General features: G+C 47.8%; 2 protein-coding genes across 2 annotated transcripts in view; one reads left to right on the top strand and one right to left on the bottom strand.

Annotated features, from left to right (window-relative positions):
* The window catches only part of DNAH14 (dynein axonemal heavy chain 14), a 92011-nt gene extending 91011 nt beyond the window's left edge, over positions 1–1000 (top strand). The window contains exons 74-75 of the mRNA XM_087829056.1: positions 257–403; positions 785–1000. Coding sequence (XP_087685182.1) covers positions 257–403; positions 785–1000 — 363 coding nt within the window. The remainder of the gene's footprint in view (positions 1–256; positions 404–784) is intronic.
* A 1572-nt stretch (positions 1001–2572) lies between these two features.
* Positions 2573–22033, bottom strand: LBR (lamin B receptor). Its single transcript, XM_087829013.1, has 14 exons — positions 21955–22033; positions 17311–17489; positions 16149–16370; positions 13596–13679; positions 12981–13173; positions 11766–11962; positions 9202–9256; positions 8651–8842; positions 7940–8043; positions 6821–6946; positions 5732–5900; positions 3890–3970; positions 3679–3801; positions 2573–2958 (listed from the first exon to the last, which is right to left on the bottom strand). Exons 2-14 carry the CDS (start codon positions 17473–17475, stop codon positions 2798–2800), a joined length of 1872 nt encoding a protein of 623 aa, XP_087685139.1. The 5' UTR covers positions 17476–17489; positions 21955–22033; the 3' UTR covers positions 2573–2797.
* Between the last annotated feature and the right edge of the window lie 1765 nt (positions 22034–23798).

The following is a 23798-nucleotide window of genomic DNA, read 5'->3' as shown; positions in this document are numbered from 1 at the left end:
TCTGAAAAACTCGGCCAAGGATTATAATTCTAGAAATTTTGAGATACTTATCGATTCAGGCTCATCCTACGTAGAGCCTACGAACTTGTTTAAGCTCTCAGAGCAAGGAAAGGATGAAGGTCCCCACCTTAGAACCCAGGAAACGCTGCCCAGCTCGGGGACGGTCTACCCCGCCGCCTCCACGACCGTCCCCAGCTCCTGTGGAAGGCAGCGTCCTGCCCGGGATCCCACTGACAGCACCTCTTTTTGGTCTTAGGGCACAGACTGCACACACATTGGGGTTCACATCTTTGGACTATCCATCCAGGGAGCAAGGTGGAATCACGAAGAAAAAATGCTAGAAGACTCGCTGCCCTGTGAGCTATGTTGTGATTTCCCTGAAATCTTCTTCATGCCAACGAAGGTAAGCGCCCAAGTGTCTCGAGCCTCTGCGCTGTCCCTCAGTAACGCAAGCCACCCCTTCTGTCCCACTCCCCAGTTCCACTAGGGAAATCTGATGACAGCTTCAGACAGAAAACATTTAAAAGAGCCCCAATACTGCCAGCATCCAAAACAGATGCTATACCGGCACCCAGTGTTATTTCTCAAGAATAGGTACGATCAAGCCATACTCACTCTTTAAATTTAAACCCTCCAGGCACAATTTCCATATGCAGTTGCTCAGCCGCCCAACCTAAGTGTGCTTAGTTCCTAACAACCCCCCAAGTCTAGCCTGTAGAAAGTGTGAGCTGATGGTTTGTTTCACCGATGCAATCTGACTGCTGGGTTTTTGTTTTTTTTTAAGATTTCCACCGAAACACCAGATACTTCTAACCAGGCGGAGTCAGAGCTCTATACTTTTGAATGCCCAGTGTATCAGACACCTAAGAGGTCAAGGGTTCTGACAGCTAGTGGCTTACCCTCAAACTTCTTAACATCGGTGTACTTACCCACGAAGAAACCGCCCAGCCACTGGATCACGATGCAGGTTGCGCTGCTGTGTGAGACGAGCGAGAGCTAAGTGGCCCCCCTCCCCCCCCGCCCCTGGACCCCCAACCAGACCGTGATTCAGGACGGGCCAGGCAGCACCACCCCTCATAAAAATGCGTGTTCAGCCAGACGGGCAGGCGCAGTCTCTTTCTTCCCTCGGTCCGTAAAAACTTCAGCACGTGGGGCATGTTCTGCAGCTGGCTTGGGGCCCTGCACGAACCCCTTCAAGCTCCACTTTCCTGAGCGCCTCAAAGTTCGACGACAGTTGGCTAGGCGTCCCGTTTGCCTTTTGGATTCCCTGTGGTCCCGGAGCATCGTGAACAAGTGGCCGCAGGAACAAGGCGGGGGATCTAAGAGGTAAGGCCTCCTGTTTCGGTCTCAGTGACCCCAGAGTTATACACAGAGGGGAAAAACGAGGCTCTCCAAAGTAATCTCTTTATTTTCAACTTAAAACTTCATTATAAAACTTATCAAACATGAAAAACAAAATGTAGCTGGTATCCAGAAACTGCAGCACTGTGCTGCTAACAGGCTCCTTTCTCATCGCCAGAGAAGGAGTTAAATGTCCTTCCTTCCCCCCAAAGCTTCCCTGGCGAACCTAGGCAGGCAAGGAGAAAGGCACGCCCGGCAGTGACACAGCACCGACAGTCACCTTCACTGACTGCGGGGCGGGGGATGCTGGAGCCAGCCCGCCCCACGAGCACATGCTCTCCAGCCTGCAGTGCAGGCCAACGCTGCACACCCACAGGGCTCATATATAAAATCTATCGTTAAAAACAACATATACTCTCTGCTTATTAGATTCCCACGTTTAAGAAATTGGGTAGTTTAGTGAATTTGCTTTCCCTTATAGAAAAATTAATAATGAAACTCTATCAACTTAACTAGAATTTAACAGCTAAAGCTACCTTATGCACACCTATTAAACTAAAAGAAAGGATTTTAAACTATTCCCTTAAATTGCCTTTAGATGACTAGACTCCTAAAGATCACCACCAGCAGAATTTGTGAATATGAAGAACATACGAAATACAGTATAAACTGCATGAGCTCAACAGTAGCAAAACATATAAAAATATTAGCCTGAAATGGCAAATCTTCACCAATCTGTGTAAAAAATGTTTAAATAGGGATGTTACTCCAAAAATATATATTTATTCTATTTGCAACAGTTTATAAAGGCAAAGACACACCTGCAATTGAGGTAGAAAAGCCTAATTTGCAAACTTTGGATTAAGAAAAATACCCTCCCTATGTCTTAATAGCATCTTTTACACAATAGTAAATCTAATTGTCTCATTTTAATTCACACGTATTACTTTACAAAACTTAATTTAAAATACTGCAAATGTTTTTAAGATACTTAGTCCTGACAATTATTTCACATTCAAAATGCTGTACAAAGAACTCTGAAGCCACCATATATTACATAAGAGCTATGTATTTACATCCTCAAACGCAGCTGCAGAAGCTCAGGCTAAGCAAATTACTACTAATGAGGTCCCTTGACCAGTGCCACTGACCACTTCTCACCGGACTCATGTTAGATGCTCTGTAAGGGGTGTGTACTTCCAATCACATGACTAGTAAATGCTTCAATGAAAATTTGTAACAGCAAAACATCCAAAGTATTCTTTTGGGGGCATTGGTAAGACTGCAGATTTTTAAGGACTGAAAGGTCTTAGGATTTAGTAAAAACACACAACTGTAGTAAGACTGACTCCTCGGCTCGATAGTCCTGACAAAAAACACAGATCCTCTCAGTGCAACGAAAGGTTCGTTTTGGACTTTTCCTTGAGGGAGGATTTAGGAAGGCGCTGACGGAGGGTCAGTAAACGTAGGGAAATATGCGGTAGGGCACGCGCTGGCAGTACTTGTCCCAAGCCACGCCGTACTTCTTCCGACACTGGCGCTCGTCCCGGGCCTCCCGGTGGATGAGCAGCACGGTGAAGTAAATCACGTAGAAATACGGCAGCACGTGGTTAAAACCTGCGGGAGCAACGGGGAAGTGGTCAGTGCTGACCACCCTGCCGGGCACTGGGAGGTTTTCCTCTCAATGAGCCATAAGATCACTTCCATTTCGTCCACAGGGAAAACTGAACCAGGTCAGAAAGTCCCAGCGGGGTGCGGTGGAGGCAGTTGTCAGATAAGTGTGACTAGTCCATTCTAACCACCCGCTGTCCTCAGGAGCTCTGCCCGTTCGCTCCCCTGGCGCGCAGTGAGCAGTGGGGGCGGCTGAGCAGGGCAGACTGGTCTGGTCAAACAGACCTGCTGTCACTGCTGCTTAATCGCCTTGCTGACCGGTCACAAGGTAAGTAATTTAAACACCTTGCTGACCAAAGTAGCCAGTGCACAGGTGAGTTCTGGCTAAAAAGCAGCCGGTCAGCAAGGAGTTTTAAGAACCAGTGTTTCAGGTGTGTGTACACTGCGTCATGAATAAAAGCTAAATTCTCATATTCTGCTTAGCAAAATAAAACTTAAAATCTGCCTTTAGAAGTTTTGAGGACAACTGCGGGCTCTGAGTTCCTCCCTCCCCCCAGAAGCCAGAGGAATGAAGTGCCACATGTCAGATCAGGAGCAGCGTCTGAGGTGGGCAACCCCAACCTGGACCAGCGACACCCACTCACTCTGGCTCTGCCCACTATGTCCCAACAAAGGACACATCCTGGGCGTGCCGGAGAGTCAGGTGAGCACTCCTCTAATGCTTACCACACGGGAGGGACCACGCCAGGGCCATGATGAGGTCGCCCAAGTAGTTGGGGTGGCGAACAAAGCCCCACCATCCAGAGACAAGGAGGTTTTTCCCCGTGGAAGTGTGAATGGTTTTTAAATCTGTATAAAAATAAACACACATTTGCAATGATATGTAGGCAAAGAGAAAATCTTTACGCGACATGAATGATACAAAACCAGTACTTACGTGCAAGCTTTGGGTCAGTGGGATTTTTCCGGAATGCGTTTTTCTGAGTATTTGCACAGCGGAAGATTACATATCCACAAACTGTGAATTTTTTAAAATTTCGTGTTAGCAACTTAGATATAATCTAATATTTAAAAGCATCTGTAATTGCACTTAGAGATTATTTCTGAGCTCTGAGGAAATTTCCAAATTAGAGAGTAACTTAATTTGAAAACCTTCAGTCTGAGAATGTCAAAGGAAGGGAACGATCCTGAAATCTCACTGTCATACCACGATCATCTTCCACGTGAACATGTGTAGGCAAAACTAACAAGGAACAGTGACATCCATGGATAAAATCTAACAGCCCACATTACAATAAGACCAATACCGGACTTGAATATACTGAACACTGGCTATTTTCTGTTATGATATCTGCGAGCCGTAACATGAACACTATTAATTAAAACTCTAGCTTAGACTCAGTACTATTACGTTTTGCCAAATATATGCAAAATCCCACTGCAGTCCTACAAGTTGGCAGCTTTATTTCAAATTTCAAAATGTCCAAGTTAGGTCAGGGCCTATTATCACTATTATTACATTGTCAGTCCTCAATAAAGGAGTAAAAAATCACTATTAACTGACCTGTAATATACTGTCTTGAAGGACCCACAGGCATGGTTGGCACGGATAAACCAAACCAGAATTTCTTCTAAATAGTGTGGCAAAACTAGCTATATTTGCAGTCCAGTGCTAATTCCCTACCCCTCTGGTGGAAGGGTTTAATGAATAGGCATGAAAGAAGCCCCCTGACACTAATCCACCTCGCCCATGGTGGACCTGAGCTTCAGCTGAGCTGTACTGCTCCATCTTCCCAGCTCTCCACCCTGACTTGTTCCCTCTGCTGATTTACCTATTTCCCACCCCACTTCCACGCACTAAAATTCAGATCGAACACCAACCTCCAGAGAGCTCTCTGCTTTAAACCCTCTCAGTCGGTCTACCTGTCCCTGCTCTACCCTGCTCCCTGTGCCTCCTGCTCGTGTCTGAGAGTCTCTCTCCTTGTTAGAACGAAAGCCCTTGGAAGGCAAGACTTCCTACTTTTTAAGGTGCCCACCAGAAAAAGCAGGCACTCAGTAGAAAAAAATGAATCATTAAGACAGGTGAATTGAAAAGCAAACTGGCTTAAAAATTCTCTTTAGAACAAACTGATCGCTGCCACCTGGGTGAAAGAGGCGATGGGCCTCAGCAGCACAAAGCGGCAGTTACAAAACAGTCGTGTAAAGTACACACAGAATATCGTCAATAACGTCGTACAGTGGCACCTCGGTTTTCGAATGTGATCCGCTCCGGAAGCCCGTCCAAGTTCTGAACCGTTCGAAAACCGAGGGATCCACAGCCGACAGCTGGGCCTCAGGACCTTGCCCTCAGCAGAAGCCGTGTGGCCTGCTCGACTTCTGAGGCATTTCCTTCCGAGTTTACGGCGTTCATAACCCGAAATGTTCATCCACAGAGACGTTCGAAAACCGAGGTACCACTGTAATATGTATGGTGCCAGGTGCGTACAGACTTATCAGGGAATCCCTTCATAAGGCATAGAAATGTCTAAACACTATGCTGTGCACCTGAAGCTAATACTGAATGTCAACTGTAACTGCAAAATCTTTTAAAATGTTAAAAAGTATCCCTTTAGAGAACTACTGAAGAGCCTAAGTATGAAGCGTGCATTCTCTTTGTAAGACTTTCACTCAGCCATCACAAATTACTTCAAATTGAGCTAATTACGGCCACTTAAAAGGTGTTAGGAATGTGTGGAGACCTACTATGTAACACTGAAAGCCCAGTGAAATTCACACTCACGTTTCAGAGCGATGATCAGAGAAGCCAGCGGCCAAGACACGTCATTGGGGTGATGGACCAAATAATAGGCTTGGAAGCTGTAGATGAAGGGGACCCACACCAGGTCTCCAAAGGCCAGCATGAAGCCGAACCCGTCATGAATAATGTCCATGGTCGTCAGCACTGCTTCCTACAGGGCACAGAGAAAAATTTAAAGTTTGGGGGCGAACAGTTTCTGTGTTTAAAGTATTTAGATAAAGGGCTAGTTTATAGTCAAATTTATAGGGGCCATGGGAGGGCACACCAGCCACAATGTTCTCAGAAGTGGGGAGGGCACCTGGTCCCCTGGCCTGGCCATCACACTAAGGCGTCCCGTGGGCTTCATCCCGTCCCTCTGCCCTCTCACTCCGACGCTGAAATAAGTCTCCCAAATGCCTCTAGTGCCCCCACCTCTGCCTGGGCCATTCCCGACACCCTTCTCCAACCCCAGCTTAAGCCTCCCCTCAGCTGCCTTCCTTTATCCTCCCCATCCGACAAGGTCCTTCCAGATGCTCCCGCACTCCTCAAGGCTGAAGGCAACGTGAATGCTGTGACGTCTCAGTCACTCTCTTCCCCACTAGACGAAATAGAGAACCAGGACCCGTGTGTGCTCCCCTCTGCCACCCAGCACACTGCCTGTTTGCCTGGAGTGTTCAGTCTGTTTGCTGAAGGAGGAACAACATCGCCAACTGCCTCTGTTTCAAGTCCACGTGCACCAATGTCATTTCTAATCATAATCCGGCTTTTCGGGTAGATTTTCCACATAATAAGCTACCTGGCAACAGGGTACACTGCCTGCTTCACTCCACATGGTAAATTAACAAAAGTGAAAGCAGCCCTTGTGCATTTGGTTAGCACGAGCAAGCAGCCAGATCCCCTCCGGACCTGGACACCTGCAGACGCTACTGTGCTCACCATGAGTCAGCCCAAAGCACCACATGGACTGACATCTGTCCAGTGCTCACAGCCTCATAAGCAGGGCCCTCTCCTCACTTTGTGTAAGAAGCCGAGGCCCTGAGAGGTCAGGTTACTCACCCACACTCAAGGCTGTCTGCTTTTAAAATGAATTACCTCGTTCCAGAGAGCATCCACCACGTATAAGAGCTGGAAACTGTTAACCAGAATCATTGCCAAGGATGGAGTAGCACGACTGTGTAACTTCATCTCAGCCAAAAGCATCACCAAGTTAATAACCACCTGAAATAAAAGGTGGAAAGATAGTATCAAAGTAGTTCCTCAGGGGTCCTTAGTAACCACAGAGGGAAAGGTGGTCCTTCGACAGCCAAGAAAGCTGCAGACACCACCTTTCCAATCAACCGCCATGGTAATAAGACACATCACATCCTGAGCCCCTTGATAGGATGCACTGCGAACAGAATATCATTTCTGTGATAGTCATCCAAAAATGCATCACTCCCACCATGAGAAAACACTGGACTGCCCCGGCAGGGTGGCTCAGGTGGTTGGACTGTTGTCCCGTGTACCAAAAGGTTGTGGGTTCAGTTCTAGGTGAGGGTGCATACAGGGAGGCAACCGATCAATGTCTGTGTCTCTCCCCCCTGCTTCCTGTCTCTCTCAAAACCAATAAAACACATCCTCATATAAGGATTAAAAACAGAAAACACTGGACTAACCCAAATTAAAGGGTCCTGTGTCCAGCCAGTGTGGCTCTGTGGCTAAGCATCGACCCTTGAACCTAGAGGTCAAGGTTCGATTCCCGGTCAGGGCACATGCCGGGGTTTTAGGCTCGATCCCCAGCAGGGGGCATGCAGGAGGCAGCCGATGGATGTTTCTCTCTCTCTCCCTCTCCCTTTCTCTCTCTGAAATCAATAAAAACACTAAAAAAAAAAAAGGATCGTCTTCGAAGGTCAAGGTCATGAGAGACAAGAAGAGACTAAGCAACTATTATAGACCAGAGGAGACAAAGCAAAAGAACGAAATGCACTGTGGCACCTGTAGCCAATCCTGGAACTATAAGAATAAAACTTTTAAGGTTTAATAACCTGTAATAGGACATCTTAACCCTCTGGACTATATTTACAGTAAGAAAATATTTTAAGTACACAGATTTAGGGAAAGCTATAATTATTTCTAAAATATACCACCCACAGCTTGCTTAAAATTGTCTACAATTCTTTCTAAATCCAAGACCAATTTGTACTAAACTGAAATTTAAAAAAACGAACATACCCATCCGATCAATCCGGGGCGCAATTCACAAAAGTATTTGAGATCAAAATTTCCAATCCTAGGGTTTAATTCACGGCCAATGAAGAAATCATAGATTACATTTCCTGAGAAGGGAAAAGTGCTTATTCAAACTGAGCTGTTTGGAAAAGCTCTATTCCAAACCCAATCATGAGACTTTAAAAATGCAGTCCTACCACCCAGGGTCACAGTTCAGCCCCCAGAGGCCTGGGGGTGAGAAGTTAGAGCAACAGGTGGACTGAGAGCGGCCACACTGCTACCCAGGTGATCCCCGATTTCAAAGGAACACAAGTTTTTTTGTAATGTTGACTTACGTTTAAATACTTTAGGTCAAAAACAAGCAATCTGAAATCTCTTACTCTGCTGTTGTTTTTTTTAAAAAGAATATTTACTACTGGGGACAAAAAATAGTACTTGTCATAAACGATATTGCTACTAACCTTACTAAAATGTTACTGTAAGTTACGAGTCACTAAGATGTCTCACTGTCATCAAGTGACTGAGAAGGGAACAGAAACAAGTGGGGAACTACGAGGAAATAAATACAGTTTCTTCCTTTGCCTTTCCTTTAAATGTTTTCTCCACCTTTCTGTTTGTTCTTATTTCTCTCCGCCTCCCGTAAACTGACGCTGGGAAAGCACTGGGCGCAAGCCCAGCCGTGGGGGGCACACTGCCCGCACGCTCCCTGCTCACCGGAGCTGGTCGGCGACAGCTGGCCCTGGGGCGCCCGCAGAGCCCGCGCGTACAGGTACACACTCAAGCCCACAGAAAACGCGAGGGCTGCCAGTGCCAACTGAAGGAAGTGGTGGTACAGGTGCCAAAGCTCCATGCCCCAGAAGAGAGCGGCGCCGATGGCCGCAGACGTCAGGATGAAAGCATAGAATCCTTAAAAAAAGACAAGAAATCACTGTCACCCCAGTGTCCATATGAGATTTATCCCATTATAAAATAGCACAGTGTTCTCTTTTAAAGTCCTAATTTCATTATTGGACTAAATATACACAAATATATGAACAAGCAAGGCCTCTGAGGGGCAACCGTCTGTGGAGGTACCATCTCTCTCAGACAATTCCTCAACTATTTCTACGTGTGGGCTGCAAGTGTAAATCACTTACTGCATGCCCTTCACACTGCTGAGGGGTGATTTCCTATTTACTACAATGGTGGAATCGGCTTGGACAGTACAACACTCAAACCTTTTGAGCTATCAAGTCATCAATTTGAGTCTTAAAAAAAAAAATCACCATTTAATCTATACTTCAGTCTTCTTCCATCAGTGAGAGGTGTTCCTTCTACAACCTTAAAAGAAAAGAAATTTTAATTTAAAATTTTAAAAGCACAACTTTACCATCATAGATACGTCTTCTAATATCACTTAAATTTCCACATGCCCAAGGAGGAGGTCTATCTTTTAGCAGGAAAATTTAGTAACAGGTTTCGAGCATCTTCATGGCAAACCCTTTGATGAGGAAAGTGATTTGTCTTTCAGGAATTTGTCTCAAATACAAACCTAGTAATAACCTCTTAGTGTACCAGACTATCACAATAGCCGCCCTCCCCCAACCACCCCATGTGCCACCGGCAAGACTCAATGGGCTTTAATTACTAATACGGTGGCGCCTCGGTTTTCAAATGTGATCCGCTCCGGAAGCCAGTTCAAGTTCCGAAACGTTTGAAAACCGAGGGATCCACGGCCGACAGCCGGGCCTCAGGATCTTGCCTCAGCAGCAGCTGTGTGGCGTGTTCGACTTCCGAGGCGTGTTAGAGAACCAAAGCATTTCCTTCTGGGTTTATGGTGTTCGTAACCCGAAATGTTTGTCCACAGAGACGTTCGAAAATCGAGGCACCACTGTGTATCTGGCTTATCTCGAGCTCAGAAATCTCCAATGACTTCCAAAGCTTACAAAGGAGAGCAGAGCAGCACTGTCTCGCGTGGGGAGGTCCCTTTCCACCAGGCTCACCCACTCACCCCGCACTCCGGCCTGCGTGCCAGCTGATGACAGGCACTCACTCGTGCACTGACATGCTCTGCCACTTTTACAAACATACGCTCACCCACTCAGTCATTTCATGTGACCCTTTCCCTCCAGTAAGAGACAGCACTTCCTGGGTCCGGACCCCTTGCTCTATCCAGAACACCACGTACCATGCAGCAGGTCCTCGGAAACACCACTAACGGGTAAGTTACGGTACAAACTCCTCTTGTTCAACGGCAGCCACATTCTACTACCCAAAATAACTATTGAGACATGTTGCAGGTCATTTTAAACTGGCAAATGCTAACATGGTATCATTTTTCTTGGGCTAAAACTACTTTACCCTTCCATTAGCTATGAAAGGGAACCCAGGAGAAATGTTATACCGGAGATCACAGGATTAACAAAACCCCACGTGCTGATTCCCAACAATCCTGATCAAAGGTATCTCACAAATACTGCGTCGGGTTTTTAGTTTCTCTATATAGAGAGAGGAAGGGAGAGAGAGAGAAGTCTACTGAAAGAAGAAAAAACTACACTTAGCAATGAGAACAAATATAAAATATACTTAACCAACAAAACTGCTTTTCTTAATTCCTAGTTTGGTCTAGCCTTGCCTAAGTCACCTGAACTTGTGATTTTCATTGCAGAGCCTGAATGTCCACATCACACAACCCTCACTACAGCCACGGATGTGACAGTGAGATTCCAAAGCGTTAGGCCTGCAGCTCTGGCCCCTACCACTGGCACCAGCCACTCCTAGCAAACCTGATCCTCTGGTTTACAGACAGTGGTAAACTTGCAAAGCCCTAAGAACAGGATCTCTAAGTGAATTATTTACTGCTTAGGGAATCTCATGTTCCTTTCAACCTATCCACGTATTCTACAGAAAGAAGAAAAAACGACCCTTAGCAATGACAAATTTTAGACACTGCATGAGTCTAAGAGAACATAAAATGTTCCTAACAACAAATTTCTGAAAACTAGAAACTCATATTAAAAATAAGAAGCAGCGCCCGGCAGGGCATGGCTCAGTGGTTGAGAATCGACCTAGGATCCAGGCGATTGGGGTTCGATTCCCGGTCAGGGCACATGCCTGGGTTGTGGGCTCGATCCCCAGTCGGGGGCGTGCAGGAGGCAGCCAATCAATGACTCTTATCATTGATGTTTCTCTCTCCCTCTCCTTTCCTCTCTCTGAAATCAATAAAAATATATTATAAAAATAAGAAGTAAAAAGTGCAGACTGAATCCACTGAGCTCAGCAGCTCAGTGACTGATCGTTTTAAATCCTGCACCTGAAATCACATATACTGAGGAGGAGTTTTTCCCTAACAACCTCTATCATCAGGCCACTTGCACAATAGTTTCTTTTCTGTTTGACTCAGAAAGTTATACAGTGGTGCCTCGGTTTTTGAACGTGATCCGCTCCAGTAGACCGTTTGAGTTCTGAAATGTTCGAAAACCGAGGGATCCACAGCCGACAGCTGGGTCTCAGGACCTTGCCCTCAGCGGAAGCCGCGTGGCGTATTCAACTTCCAAGGCGTGTTTGAAAACTGAAGCATTTCCTTCTGGGCTTACAGTGTTCGTAACCCGAAATGTTCGTCAACAGAGATGTTCGAAATCCGAGGTACCACTGTACAAGAAACCTCAATCCAATCTTTAAAGTTCCACTTAATAAGCAAGTGTACAGGAGTCAGGAGTAAAGGCTTAACAAACTAAGTTTGGGTAGTGAGGACCGAGGGCAGCTTTCAGGCTGAAACCTGCTGGAAACCTGATGAGAACATGGAGGGGAGGGAAGCCTCGCCGCACTCTGCCCGCTAACAGCAACTTACCTTCCCGATCGGCAGTAAGTAGAACAGAGCCTGAACAAAAAACCAGAGGAGGTAGACCCCAAACACTCTGGCTTCCCACAGATCAGACAAAGCCGGCAGAGGCGGCGGGAAGTTCAGGAGGCTGGGCTCTGTCTGTCTACACATCGACAGCAGCAGGAAGAGGAAGGCAGGCAGGCCAAGCATGATAAGAAACACACCTGCAGGCAATCAGGGGACAGGCAAGGCTCAGTTTTCAATCCAGGTTTTTGTGTTTGTTTTTTTCATGAAATCATTTAGGTCTTTTAAGGTCAGAACTCAAGTCTGGCCAGCTGTTTGAAACCAAATTCTAGTGTAGCTTCAAAAAGTCCTAATCTACCTGCCGTGTCATGTCCCGTGGGCAAGCAACCGTGGTCATTCAAGTAGTAACAGCAGGTGTCCAGCACTGGACAGCTAATGCCCAAGCTCTAGAACATTTAAAATCCAACCACTATGGAGCAACCACGTTGAAATTCCAGAAAATTAAAAATCAGAACAGCTAAAATTTATCAGCCTAATCTTTAAAAAAAACTTTATATCCCTAAGTTTCTAACAAAATAGTATCACATTCAGAGAACATGTACGGACTTTCAGGGACGCTGGCCACCACTTTTAACAGACCAGCCAGCCAATAACTTACAAAATCAGAGCAATCAAGCCCGGCAGGATTTGGAACCATTTGGCCAAGAAGTATTTTCTTTTACTAGCTCATAAAATTTCAGCAGTACCAGCCACTTAGTAACTCCAAGCCTCTGACAATTCAGATCTCTGACTCTCACAATCAACCCATCTAGCAGGTAGAGTAGTGCCCATCTTATGTCCACAGCTGCCCGCTGCTCCTGCGAAGCCAGACCCTGTCGCCTCAGGTCTGTGACGGGCAAACTCCTCTGTCCCTGATCATTCACGTCAACCTTCCTTTTATCACTTCTTTGCCCTTCTTTCATTAAAACCTATTAACAGATTGCTAAGGGTTTTCTTTACAGCCACTCTGGCACCCTTTCTACTCTATTACAATCCTCAAAAAGGCTCCCACCTCAGGCCTTCACACCTGCTGTTCCTTCTGACTGGAAGGCTCTTCCCCACCTGGCTCATTACCTGGCCTGCTTCGGATTCTCCAAAGAAGGGTCTTTCCTGTCCATTTGATCGCACCTCCCACTGGCCCACCCACCCGCACAGCCTGAGTCCAGTTCTCACACCTACCAGGTACTCCTCCAAACTCCAAGTCCTTCGTCTGTATGGCTGTCACTTCAAAGGTTCTTGACAATGTAGGTCTTTTTGTAACAACCGTTTCTTTCTCAAAATCTATTTCTTTTAATTTGCTCTCTTCTCTTCTTGGACGAAGGCTGTCCTGTGTAGATATATAACTACTTTCTTGTGACAAAGAGAATTTTTCCTGGTTAAAAAATAAAAAATACCAATTATCTGCAGTCAATAATTATCATTAACACTACCACATTAACTAATTCAGCATTGTGATAGAGCCATATATTAAGAATACATTTGTTAGATTACATTCAGTCTTAATTGAAGGACAGATTTTTAGGAAAGATTGTAAGAAGCCGGGCAGCATGGCTCAGAGACTGAGCATCACCCTATGATCCAGGAGATCGCAGATCAATTCCCGGTCAGGGCACATGCCTGGGCTTCGGGCTCAATCCCCAGCAGGGGGCGTGCAGGAGGCAGCCAATCAAGGACTCTCATCATTGATGTTTCTCTCTCTCCCCCCTCCCTTCCTCTCTCTGAAAGCAATAAAATACATATATATAAAAAGAAAGGATTGTAAGAAGTATTGTGGTTTTAAATGTGCTTCCATACCTGCGTGTTCTTGTGAGGCAAGTCATTCCTCTCTCTGTGCTCCGGCTCCCCATTGTACTTGCTGATGCTATTTCCAAATGGCTTCTAAATTGAAGAAGATAAAGCATTTTAACCAGATAAGTCATAACTTATTAAAAAATAACTTATTAAATCTTTACTACTGTATTATCAAGCGATAAAGAAAGCCAGAGGTTTTCACAGCTTTAATTCTGAAGAATTCCGGACACTTGCATTAAAAATGAAAACTAGTGAAATTGACTAGAATTTCCCAATCTCCAAATGACTGGGTTTTACTTACAGATTCCTCATAAGTTCTTTCATCTTTTAAACATAATCAGATTGAATGTTATGATTTCATTGTTCAGTAACAGATATTCTAATAGTATTTGCTGTGAGAGTTAGAGAAGTAAAAATTGGCAATTAGTTCGTTAATTGGTTAAAAAATAAATAAAAAGCCCTGGCTGGTGTGACTCAGTGGTTAGAGCACTGGCTTGTGCACTGAGGGGTCTTGGGTTCAATTCCTGGTCAAGGGCATGTACCTGGGTTGCAGGTTCATCCCCGCCTGGGTCGGGCGGGTATGGGTGGAGACCAATTGATTGTGTCTCTCCCATCGATGTTTCTCTCTCTCCCTCTCTCCCTCTCCCTCTCTCCCTCCCTCCCACTCTCTTTAAAAAGCAATGGAAAAAATATACCTGGGTGAGGATCGACAACAACAACAAAGACGTTCACTGCCCCAAAACAGCCCGTAATGGGAAGTTAAGAAACAATGGGCACTTCTGGAGTGTAGCTAGGGCCTACACACTGCCTGTCTTCTGAACTTCATGCTGCCTGGTTTTCATGTAGCCTTAAGTTTCTCTCCCTACGCCCCTCTCCCTGACTCAGTCTCTTTCCTTGAATGTGCCTTCTCTCCAATCATAGGGCAGATTTTCTTATCCGATGGAACAGGGGAAGTGCTTCAGCTTGCAAAAATGTTTCTTCAGGCAAAGCATGGCTGAAATCTGTCACTTTGCTCCTTTATAGGTCAATAACAAATGATAATGCTAATAATCCAAGAGGAGGGAAACAAACTAAAAGCCCAAGTATATCATTTGGAGCACCAGCTGGCAAAGGACTGATAGCATTAATAGAGTATCAAGTTCCAGCTCAAATCTAAGTGTAACTGAGCAGTGAGCATGCAACATACACCTAAGCGCCACATACACCTAAGCACCAGTGAGACACTCCGCAACAAATGGACCCACCTTAACAGCACATGCTGCTACACTCTCAGTTTTCAAATGTCCGGCATACGATCTACAGTAACTACAAACGTAACCCTGTACCACACTAGTTCTTTAGCCAACCCTAAACTGTGCCTACTGCAAACTGAGGGGATACTCACACAGGGAGGCAAATTATCGCAAAAGGTACAATTAAAAGTCGACAAGAACAAGGAAGAGTGAGGCCACACGCAGCTCCAGTACGGTCTTTCCCGTGCCACGCACCATCCTCAACTCCACGGTGCGTGCGCGGTGCGTGCAGGACTATTCAGTTACACTGTAAAATTATCACGGCCACTAAATGCTACGAGGAGAGCGTGAAAGTGGTACACTGCACCTGTTCCTTAACCTGAGTCACCCGACCAGCAATGAGAGCCACAGATAGAATGTTGACACTCACGAGTAATTATCAAAACACAAGTTAAAATGGTGAGTGGAAAATCTCTGACAATCATATCGGCCAAAAAGATTATTATAGTAATAGGCAGAATGAGAAAATGAGGCCCGGCCAGGCATGGCTCAGCAGTTGAGCGTCAACCTAGGATCCAGGTAATCGGGGTACAATTCCCGGTCAGGGCACATGCCGGGGTTGCGGGATCGATCCCCAGTTAGGGGCGTGCAGGAGGCAGCCAATCAATGACTCTCTCATCACTGATGTTTCTCTCTCCCCCCCCCTTCTCTCTCTGAAATCAATAAAGATTTTTTTTTTTTTAAAGAGAAAATTTGTTTATAACAGTGAAAGTTTAAAAAGAAAAAACCTAAATGTCTACCAATAAGGGAGCTGAATTTAACAATTGTTACATATACATAACTTAGGGTATATCGAAGCAATACCACACAACAAAAATGATGTAGAAAAAAATAATGCAGAATATTCCCAGTATTTTAAATTTTTAAAATCTGACTATAAAACAGTATGTACATAATCCAGTTTTTTAAGGCTATTAAAATATCTGTGAGCATTTTACCCAGAAAAAGGTAACAATATGCTACAAAAACCTACTCAGTTCAAACTATATATTTCATATTTTAAAACTGCTTTTTAAAAATCACAATATTAAATAGCACTCTTGTAACTTAAAAACATTCTTTTTCATTGGCACTTAAAGGCCAGTTATACCTTTTCTTCTTCCAAACATCCTTTTTTTATGAAATTCCAAAGTCATTACCTTAGATTTAATGTTCCACTGACATTTTAATATTGTTAACTGCAAATGATATGAGTAAACACATGCATAAAGGGGAGGACTGTGTTTTGCACAAGGATACGCATCTCCCCAAGACACACACGTACCAAGACCAGTGGGGTCAATTTCACTTCCAGCACTTCCTTCCTCATCTCCTTAATGTCAACGTGGTGCGAAGCAGAGGCAGATCTGCGGGAACTTTTAGATGGGCGGCCAGGGGATCGGGAGCGGCCAGGGGACCGTGACCGTGACCTTGACCGGCTCCCTCGGCGTCTGGAGGGAGAACTGGAAGTTGAGCCACCTTTCCTTTGCTTAAAGGAAGCTAAAGGCTAGAGAGGGAGCAGAAGGTAGAGCTTTACCACGAGTTTTAATACACGCGGGCAGACCCACAGTACCAGAAGGTGGCAAAGGCAGTCACGGGTACCATTAACTCTAACACCAGCCTGGAAACACTGAGACCTGAGACTCGCTCAGATGAGGCCAATGAGAAATGCTGCAATCATGACCCATCTGTAAGGAGACACATGCTGCCTTCCCACTCCTAATTCTTCTTTAAAGGTACTGCCATGAAATAAATGTCTAAATCAACTAGCCGTACATTTTCCCAAGAACATATACAAGAAGAGTTACAGTTAACATTGATTAAGGCTGAGATGATGGGACAAAAGAAATATGCACACAAACAATACCAAGAAAATTAGCCCCACAGATCAGATATTTTAAAACCCAGGCCCTCAATGGACATGTTGAAGAGCCCTAGGCCACAATCAAATCTAACTAATGTCACTCTCATGACTGAATCCTCAGTGTATGGGATGAAGCCCAAACCCCTCCCCATTCTGACAGTCCCTCCGCTGGCCCATACCCTTCCAGCACTTGGCTGTGTGCATCCCCCCAAGCCTTTGGCATGGTGCCCCCTCCATCACCTGAGTTCTTTGTATATGGTCTCAGTACTCGGCTCAGGTGTCAACACCTCTAAAAGCCTTCCCTGAAACCCAGTGCCTTCCCTAACCCGAGGCAAACGTCCATCACCGAACGTATTAAACCAGGGACGTGACCCATGTAAGTATCTGCCTTCTCCAGTAGACAGAACTTCTTAGGAACAGGGCACCGTGTCTTTCATACAGTCCCAGAGCCAAAACAGCATCTGACTCAAAGCAGGAGCGTGACCCTGTTACCTCCAAACGGAGCCAGGACGGACTAACCTCAAAAACCGCACCCACAGTTGACCCGCTTACTGTGAACAAGGTCGCCCACAGGAGCCCTTACCTTGATATCATTCTCCTTCAGTTCAAGTTCGGTTCCATCTTTGTACTTGACCGTGTAAAGCTGGGACTTGCTGTCACGGCTCAGAATTTCTACTTCATAATAAAGTGAGCTCCCCGGCCACCGGCCTCTCACCACTTCGCCATCGGCAAACTTCCTACTTGGCATTTTCGAAAATCAGTCTGAACAGTTTTAAAGGGAGAAAAATGGAGTCAATGCAATACACACTTACCTTCGTCTTTTTTCACAGGTTAACACTAAAATACAACTTCCCAAATTTTTAACTGGTCAAGATTTTCGGGCCGAAAAGACCACCAGAGGAGAGGGTGCACAACCCCTAATTTTAAAGGTGAGAAACTGACGCTTAAAGGAACGTTAACTGTTGCGTCCGAGGGCATAAAAACAGACGGCAGCATGGGGACAACACCGAGGCTGCTCTTTCTGCCACAGCCTCTCTCACTGGGAATCACATCACACAGGGCAGTGTAGCCACTGGGGTCCATGTGACGCTAAGGAGTAACTACCGCAGCACACCAAGCGGCCGCCAGTGCAACACGCCGTCACCGCCCTGCTGCGAGCTCAGCGGTCAGAGTGCCGGCCTGAGCGCAGAAAGGGCCTCAGGTTCGATTCCCCATCAAGAGCACAGACTTGGGTTTCGGGTTCTCCCCGCCCCTCAGGGCACACGCGGGAGGCAACCAACGTGTCTCTCACAGAGCAGTGTTTCTCTCTCTTTCTCTCCCCCTCCCTCCCACTCTCTTTGAAAGGGGGGGGGGATCCTCAGGTGTGGATTAGCAAAACAGACAGCAGCAGCAGCAACAAAAATCACTACCACCTACAGCGAGCATATTTCTTGCTAATCCACAAGGCACAGTCTCACAAAGGACTGTTTCCTGGTTGATAAATTTGCATCTAGTCTTACAAAGGCTTTAAAAATATATTTAGTTTTTTAACAAATTACCTTTATTAAAAACAACAAACTACGAAACAGACTGTCTAGAAGAAAATCAAGGATGTATAATTAACATTACTACCCACCAACCGGGAGAAAAAAACTCCAAATCTATAATGAACAGCAAATTTGTGGTTCTTTCTTAGCGCTTTCAACTCTTACAACTAAAGTCCCAAATGCATGCCAAGAACAGCGACCTCACACCTGAGCTAACACACACCTGACCCTTATCCCCATTACAACACCCTTTGCCACTGAACCAAAACACGGTCCACAAACACCACTCTAAGGCGCCACAAGCAGCCTACAGGAACTGCTCACAGGCCTGTTTGCCGCCCTTTTTCAAACATCACCTGCCGGCTGGGTGCTCAAGCTCTCAGGCGGTAATGCTTCTCCCTCCACTGCCCAGATTCACATTTCCACGTGGCAACCGGCGCCTGTGACCTTCAACACCCACTGAACAGCTGGGCCTAGACTGAGAAGGAGGCAGGAAGAGACAAAAGTCTCTCCCTAAATCACCTGCATCTCACCAACTAAGCAATTCCCAGTACATCATCTGGGCATAAAAATATACAGCATTAGCCAACTCCCGTCTAGAGCTGATTCTACAACTATGACAACACTTGAGAACACCTGAAGGCTGTGGACTTAGGACAGGAGAAAGTTAGGCTACCCCACCCCTCCCGGAAAAACACTCATAAGCATCACCTTTCTTCAGTTAATCACTGAGAAAACACTTAATAAGCTTCACTTGTTGAGAAAGATAGCAGCTTGGTTGGGAGATGAAAGGAAACATAGCTACTTATCTGGTTAGAGGATGTCAGTTCGCGTACACATTAGGTAAAAGAGACAGCTTTCTTCCCAGCACCTACCAAGATAGCATCTGGGGGGAGGGGGGTAATGAATGGGTTTGGGCCTGGAGTGCCAGGCAGAGGAGCCCATAAGCTCTGGGGATGAAGTCACGCCTGGCTGAGGGGCACAGGGGAGGCAGGGGGCAGTGGACACCTTGGGGCAGGGAGGAGGGGCACAGAAAAGGAAGGTGACAACAGCAAGCTTTGCCTATTTCAACATTTAGCTTGAGCCTCCAAATTCTAAGAAAGAGGAAGGAAATGTGCCCTCCTTCTCTTTTCTCTGTGCCCCCCTTTCTCCCTGGAACCCCTAAAATCAAACCCGTTGTTTTTTTCAATCCTCACCCACGAATATTTTCCCCCCATTGCTTTTCAGAGGAAGTGGGAAGGAGGAAAGGAGGGAGAGAGGGAGACAGGGAGAGAGAAAAACATCTATTATGTTGCCTCCAGCACTCACCCCGACAGGCGCCAGGGATCACAACCGAGGTACATGCCCTTGACCGGAACCTTCAGTCTAACCACTCTAACCACTGAGCCAAACCTACCAGTTCTCCGACGCTGGCCAACCAGGGTTGAAATAAGGCAATTACAGTGGTACCTCGGTTTTCGAATGTGATCCGTTCTGGAAGCCCGTTCGAGTTCCGAAACATTCGAAAACCGAGGGATCCACAGCCGAAAGCAAGGCCTCAGGACCTTGCCCTCAGTGGAAGCCGTGTGGCCTGTTCGACTTCCGAGGCGAGTTCAAAAACCGAAGCATTTCCTTCGGCGTTCATAACCCGAAATGTTTGTCAACGGAGACATTTGAAAACCAAGGTACCACTGTACATCTTTCTACGTAAAGATGCCACTCCAGTTTCAAACAACTCCTTGTAAGCTTTTGAGAAGTCTTAGCAGCCTCCTGGATTTTTAGAAAGGCCCTTGAGCAGATTCTGTACCTTTTTGAAAATTTACTGGCATCTTTCTGTGACCAATTAAATATTTTGGGTTAAACAATTTAAGATACCTAGTGGATAGCTTTTAGGTCTCAAAGCTCCATTTTTTTAAAAATTAGGAACTGGGACTTGAGAGCAATGTTCCACATGCTGGTTGAAAGAGAAAAAAAACCAACCAGCTGTCCTGAGGAAACCACCCTCTTACAAATGTTCCAAAGGATGAAACCAGCAACAGTGTATCCACCCCCACTTTGCACAAGAGCCACCAGGCTGTCACAGGTGATGATACTGTGCAATCACATCCTAACAATCCCTGGGTGGGCCAGAGTGACTTAGCCGAGAAAGGACACGTGTGTATCCTCACCTACTCACCCAACGGAGGCGAGAAACCCATGAAGAGGCTTCCCTCCGGGTGTTTTAGCCAAGTGTGTAAAGAAAAAATTTGCTTACTGAACACAACGTCCTAATTCCCCATAAGCAGTGGAAACATGGGACCCTCGGGCTCTTCTCTATCAAGCCACATGCTTGCTAACTTCAGTGTCAATTTGGCTCCAATCTGTTACTATTTATCAACACAACAGACGGCTGCTAATTCTGTGCTGATTGGTTGTAATGCTTAGGGTCTCTGGTCATCTTTCCTTCACTTTTCCCAATTGGTTTAAATGTAGCAGAAACCTGGAGACTCAAATGAAGTCTGACAGCTTCCCCGGGACACCTGAGCCCTCGGCCGGCCTACCAGGTAAACCCCCAACAGGAGCCCCAGGCCTTGCTCCGGCTCCGGCTCAAGATGCAAAAGAACTGCAGCCAGGCAGGTGCCCATGCGGAATGGCCTGACTTGCCCCGTAAGAAATAAAAATTGAAAGTGAGAATCCTATCCCTCCTACTCACACTTTTCCCTCCTCTCTACACCTCTCTCAGAAAGAAAAAAAACTGGACTTGGGGCTCGGTCTCAATTAGGGTCCCGCAGCTCTCCTCCCGTTGTCCCGATCCCGTGCTTCCCAGCAGTTGCTACAAAAGTAGTTACAGGTTTGCTCAAGTTTGCTCGGCCCCCGAGGGCGCAGACGAGCCGGCGCAGGCTCGGGGCTGAGCCCTCGGACGGTCCGAGCGCTGTCCAGTGTCTCACCGGGTCGCTCTGAGCAACCCGCCTGTCCCCCCACCAGCTCGTGCAATCCAACAGGTGACGAGCCGGGAAACGGGCCCTCGGCGATCAGGGCCTCCTCGGAGCCCCTGACGCTGCAGCAAGGTGTCGTTAGGAAGCATTTTTAAAAGCCTTAAAAAGGTGGAAAAAAAAACAACCGGGACTGAGCACTCCAGCCTCCTAAACGGCCCTTTTTTTTTTTTTTTTTTTTTTTGCGTCTGTGAAAAAAAACAGCAGGCGAGAGAACGCAACACAGGGGCAGGCGAGCAAGGCTGCAGCCCGCACTGCAGAGGCACCAACGCGAGACGGCCACGGACGCCCGGGCGGATCCGTCCGCCCCGCAGCCCCACCACCCGTCCCCACGGCCGGGACCCGCCAAGCCGCCCAGTTATCTGTCAAAAAAGGCGCCCGGAGCCAGCCCGGGAGGGCCGGGCGGCAGGGCGGGGACAAAGCGGCCGGGGAGGGTCACCGGTCCCCCCGGCCTCCCCACTCAACATCGCTTTACACCCACGCGGCGCGTCCAAAATGGAGGGAAACGTCCCCAGTTTGAAACCGGCGGCTCCGTTTCCGCAGCTGGGCGGGCCGGGCCGCGCGCGCTTCCAGCCCCACCAGCGGCGGCCCCGACCGCCCCGGAGCAGCGGAGGGTGAGGCCGCCGCACCAGGCCCGGCGCCGGGGGACCCCCAGCCCAGGCGCCGCGCCCGCCCCGTGGGCCTCCCCCGCCCGCCCCGCCGCCTCCCGGGGGCCGCACCGCGGGGAGTAGAGCGGGGGGGGGCGCTCACCTGCGCCGGGTTCCCGCGGGGACACCAACGACTCCGCGAGAGCCGCCGAGCTGCTACCCTCAGGCAGTTCCGCGCGCGCGACGCTGCCCCCGCCGCGCTCTCGCCTCCCGCGATCCCGCGGCGCCGGGCGCGCGCCTGCCCGGCCCCGCCCCCGGCTCGCCCCGCCCCTCCGGCGGGGCCTCCGAGGCTTCCATTGGCTCCTCGACCTTTTGAATCGTCCCCGGCGCTTTCGATTGGCCGTGCGCCGTGGCGCGTCCGTCGCGCCCCGCTCCGCCCCGCCCCGCCCCGCCGGGAGACCCGATTGCTGCGCAGGTCGCGGCCGTGGGTCCTCCGCAGGTGCTGCCCCGAGCGTCTGGCCGCCGGCGCCTTATCTCAACCGCGCAGCGGCCCTCGCGCCCCCGCCCTTTCCCTCCGCTCGCCGCGTTAGATGCGCAGCGGCGGGCTCGGGGTGCGAGGCGCCTTGGCGAGGGAGATAATAAAAAGCTACCGAGGAAATAAACTATTAAAGATCGACTGCCTGACAGCGCAGGAGAGCGCCGGGGCTCTTCTCGCCTTGTTAACATCCCCGGGAGCCTGCGGGCCCAGCAGCGGCTCCGAGGGCGACCCCGGGCTGCGGGGTCTTGGCGACGCCTGCGCCTGGGTAGAAACCCATCTGGGGGCCACTGGGCAGGAGGGGGCCGGGGAAGGAGCGTCCGAGGGCCCCCTGCAGCTCGCAGGGTCCCCGCGACAACGGCTGCGAGGAGGGGGCTCCGCATTAAGGGGAGGTCCTGCCGCAAATGCGCAATGACGCAGCTGGCACGGGAACTCCTTACGCACTGAGATCCCCTCTCACCTGCTTCGCGCGATCCCCGTTTTAGCCTCGGCCCCCCAAAAAGCTGGTCCATGACATTGTGGACTCCGAATGCGTTACGGATCCTAAACCTTTTTTCTCCTACAAGTTATTGGTTCGTTGGTCTCCTTCCGCGGGGGTGGAGAGCTGAAAGCAGCCCAGCTGAAGTTCCCCATTTTGCAGTGTGGTTTTAATCAAAGTCTTTCTTAACCCGACGACTAGGTTCAGCTACCTTACCGGACTGAAGAGGATTTCTATTTTGGAAGCGCTATCCGTGGAATCATCACGATAAACAGGCTTGTTCATTTATAGTCCAGCTTCGGGGGCAACGGCTCTCCTTTGCTCAGTTACAACTACGAAACAGCCGGATCTACTTTTTATTTTTTTAATCCTCACTGGATATTTTTTTCCATTGCTTTTCGGAGCAAATGGAAGGGAGAGGAGAGAGAGAGAGATCAATGGGTTGCCTCCTGCACACGCCCAACCCTTCAGGCCCAGGGCCCATGCGCTAACCACTGAGCCAGACCGGCCAGGGCCCAGCTCTAGTTTTTTAAAGAAGAATCTGGTACACCGAGTTTTCTTGGTCATTCAGATCCCCTGTGAACGAGCTCACCAGAGCCTCTCTGGAGAGTACATCCTGACATGGCACTGTCACAGAATTCGTCCTGGGTGGAAACCTGAGCTACAGAAATTCACACTGCATTTCAAAGTCAGAAAACCCATGTGATTTTTGGCAAAGCCCTGAGCCTGAGTGGCCTTAACCCTTAGGGTAAGATAATATTAGCCCTACCTCATTTTTTTATTTTTATTTTTTTGCAGCAAATGACATAGAAATGAAAACACTATACCAAGTCCACGGGGACCTAAAATAGTTACTATCCCTAAAAGCCAACCAGTGCGTTGTGCATTTCTCAGACATTCTACCCAGATACCAGACGGCACTGGATTCCCCTTGAGGTACACATTTCTTGCATCTTTCCGTTTATACAAGAAGATGCTTTTTTTTTTTTTTGTA

This window comes from Miniopterus natalensis, chromosome 21 (genome assembly GCF_054644295.1).
Source record: "Miniopterus natalensis isolate mMinNat1 chromosome 21, mMinNat1.hap1, whole genome shotgun sequence".
Classification (NCBI taxonomy): domain Eukaryota; kingdom Metazoa; phylum Chordata; class Mammalia; order Chiroptera; family Miniopteridae; genus Miniopterus; species Miniopterus natalensis.
This window is presented reverse-complemented; position numbering and strand designations above follow the sequence as displayed.

Coding starts and splice junctions, on each gene's coding strand:
- LBR (XM_087829013.1), bottom strand. CDS start 17,475: ATGCCAAGTAGGAAGTTTGCCGATGGCGAAGTGGTGAGAGGCCGGTGG. Junction 16,371..17,310: donor TGAAGGAGAATGATATCAAG/GTAAGGGCTCCT, acceptor CTCCCTCTCTAG/CCTTTAGCTTCCTTTAAGCA. Junction 13,174..13,595: donor TGCCTCACAAGAACACGCAG/GTATGGAAGCAC, acceptor TTTTTTAACCAG/GAAAAATTCTCTTTGTCACA.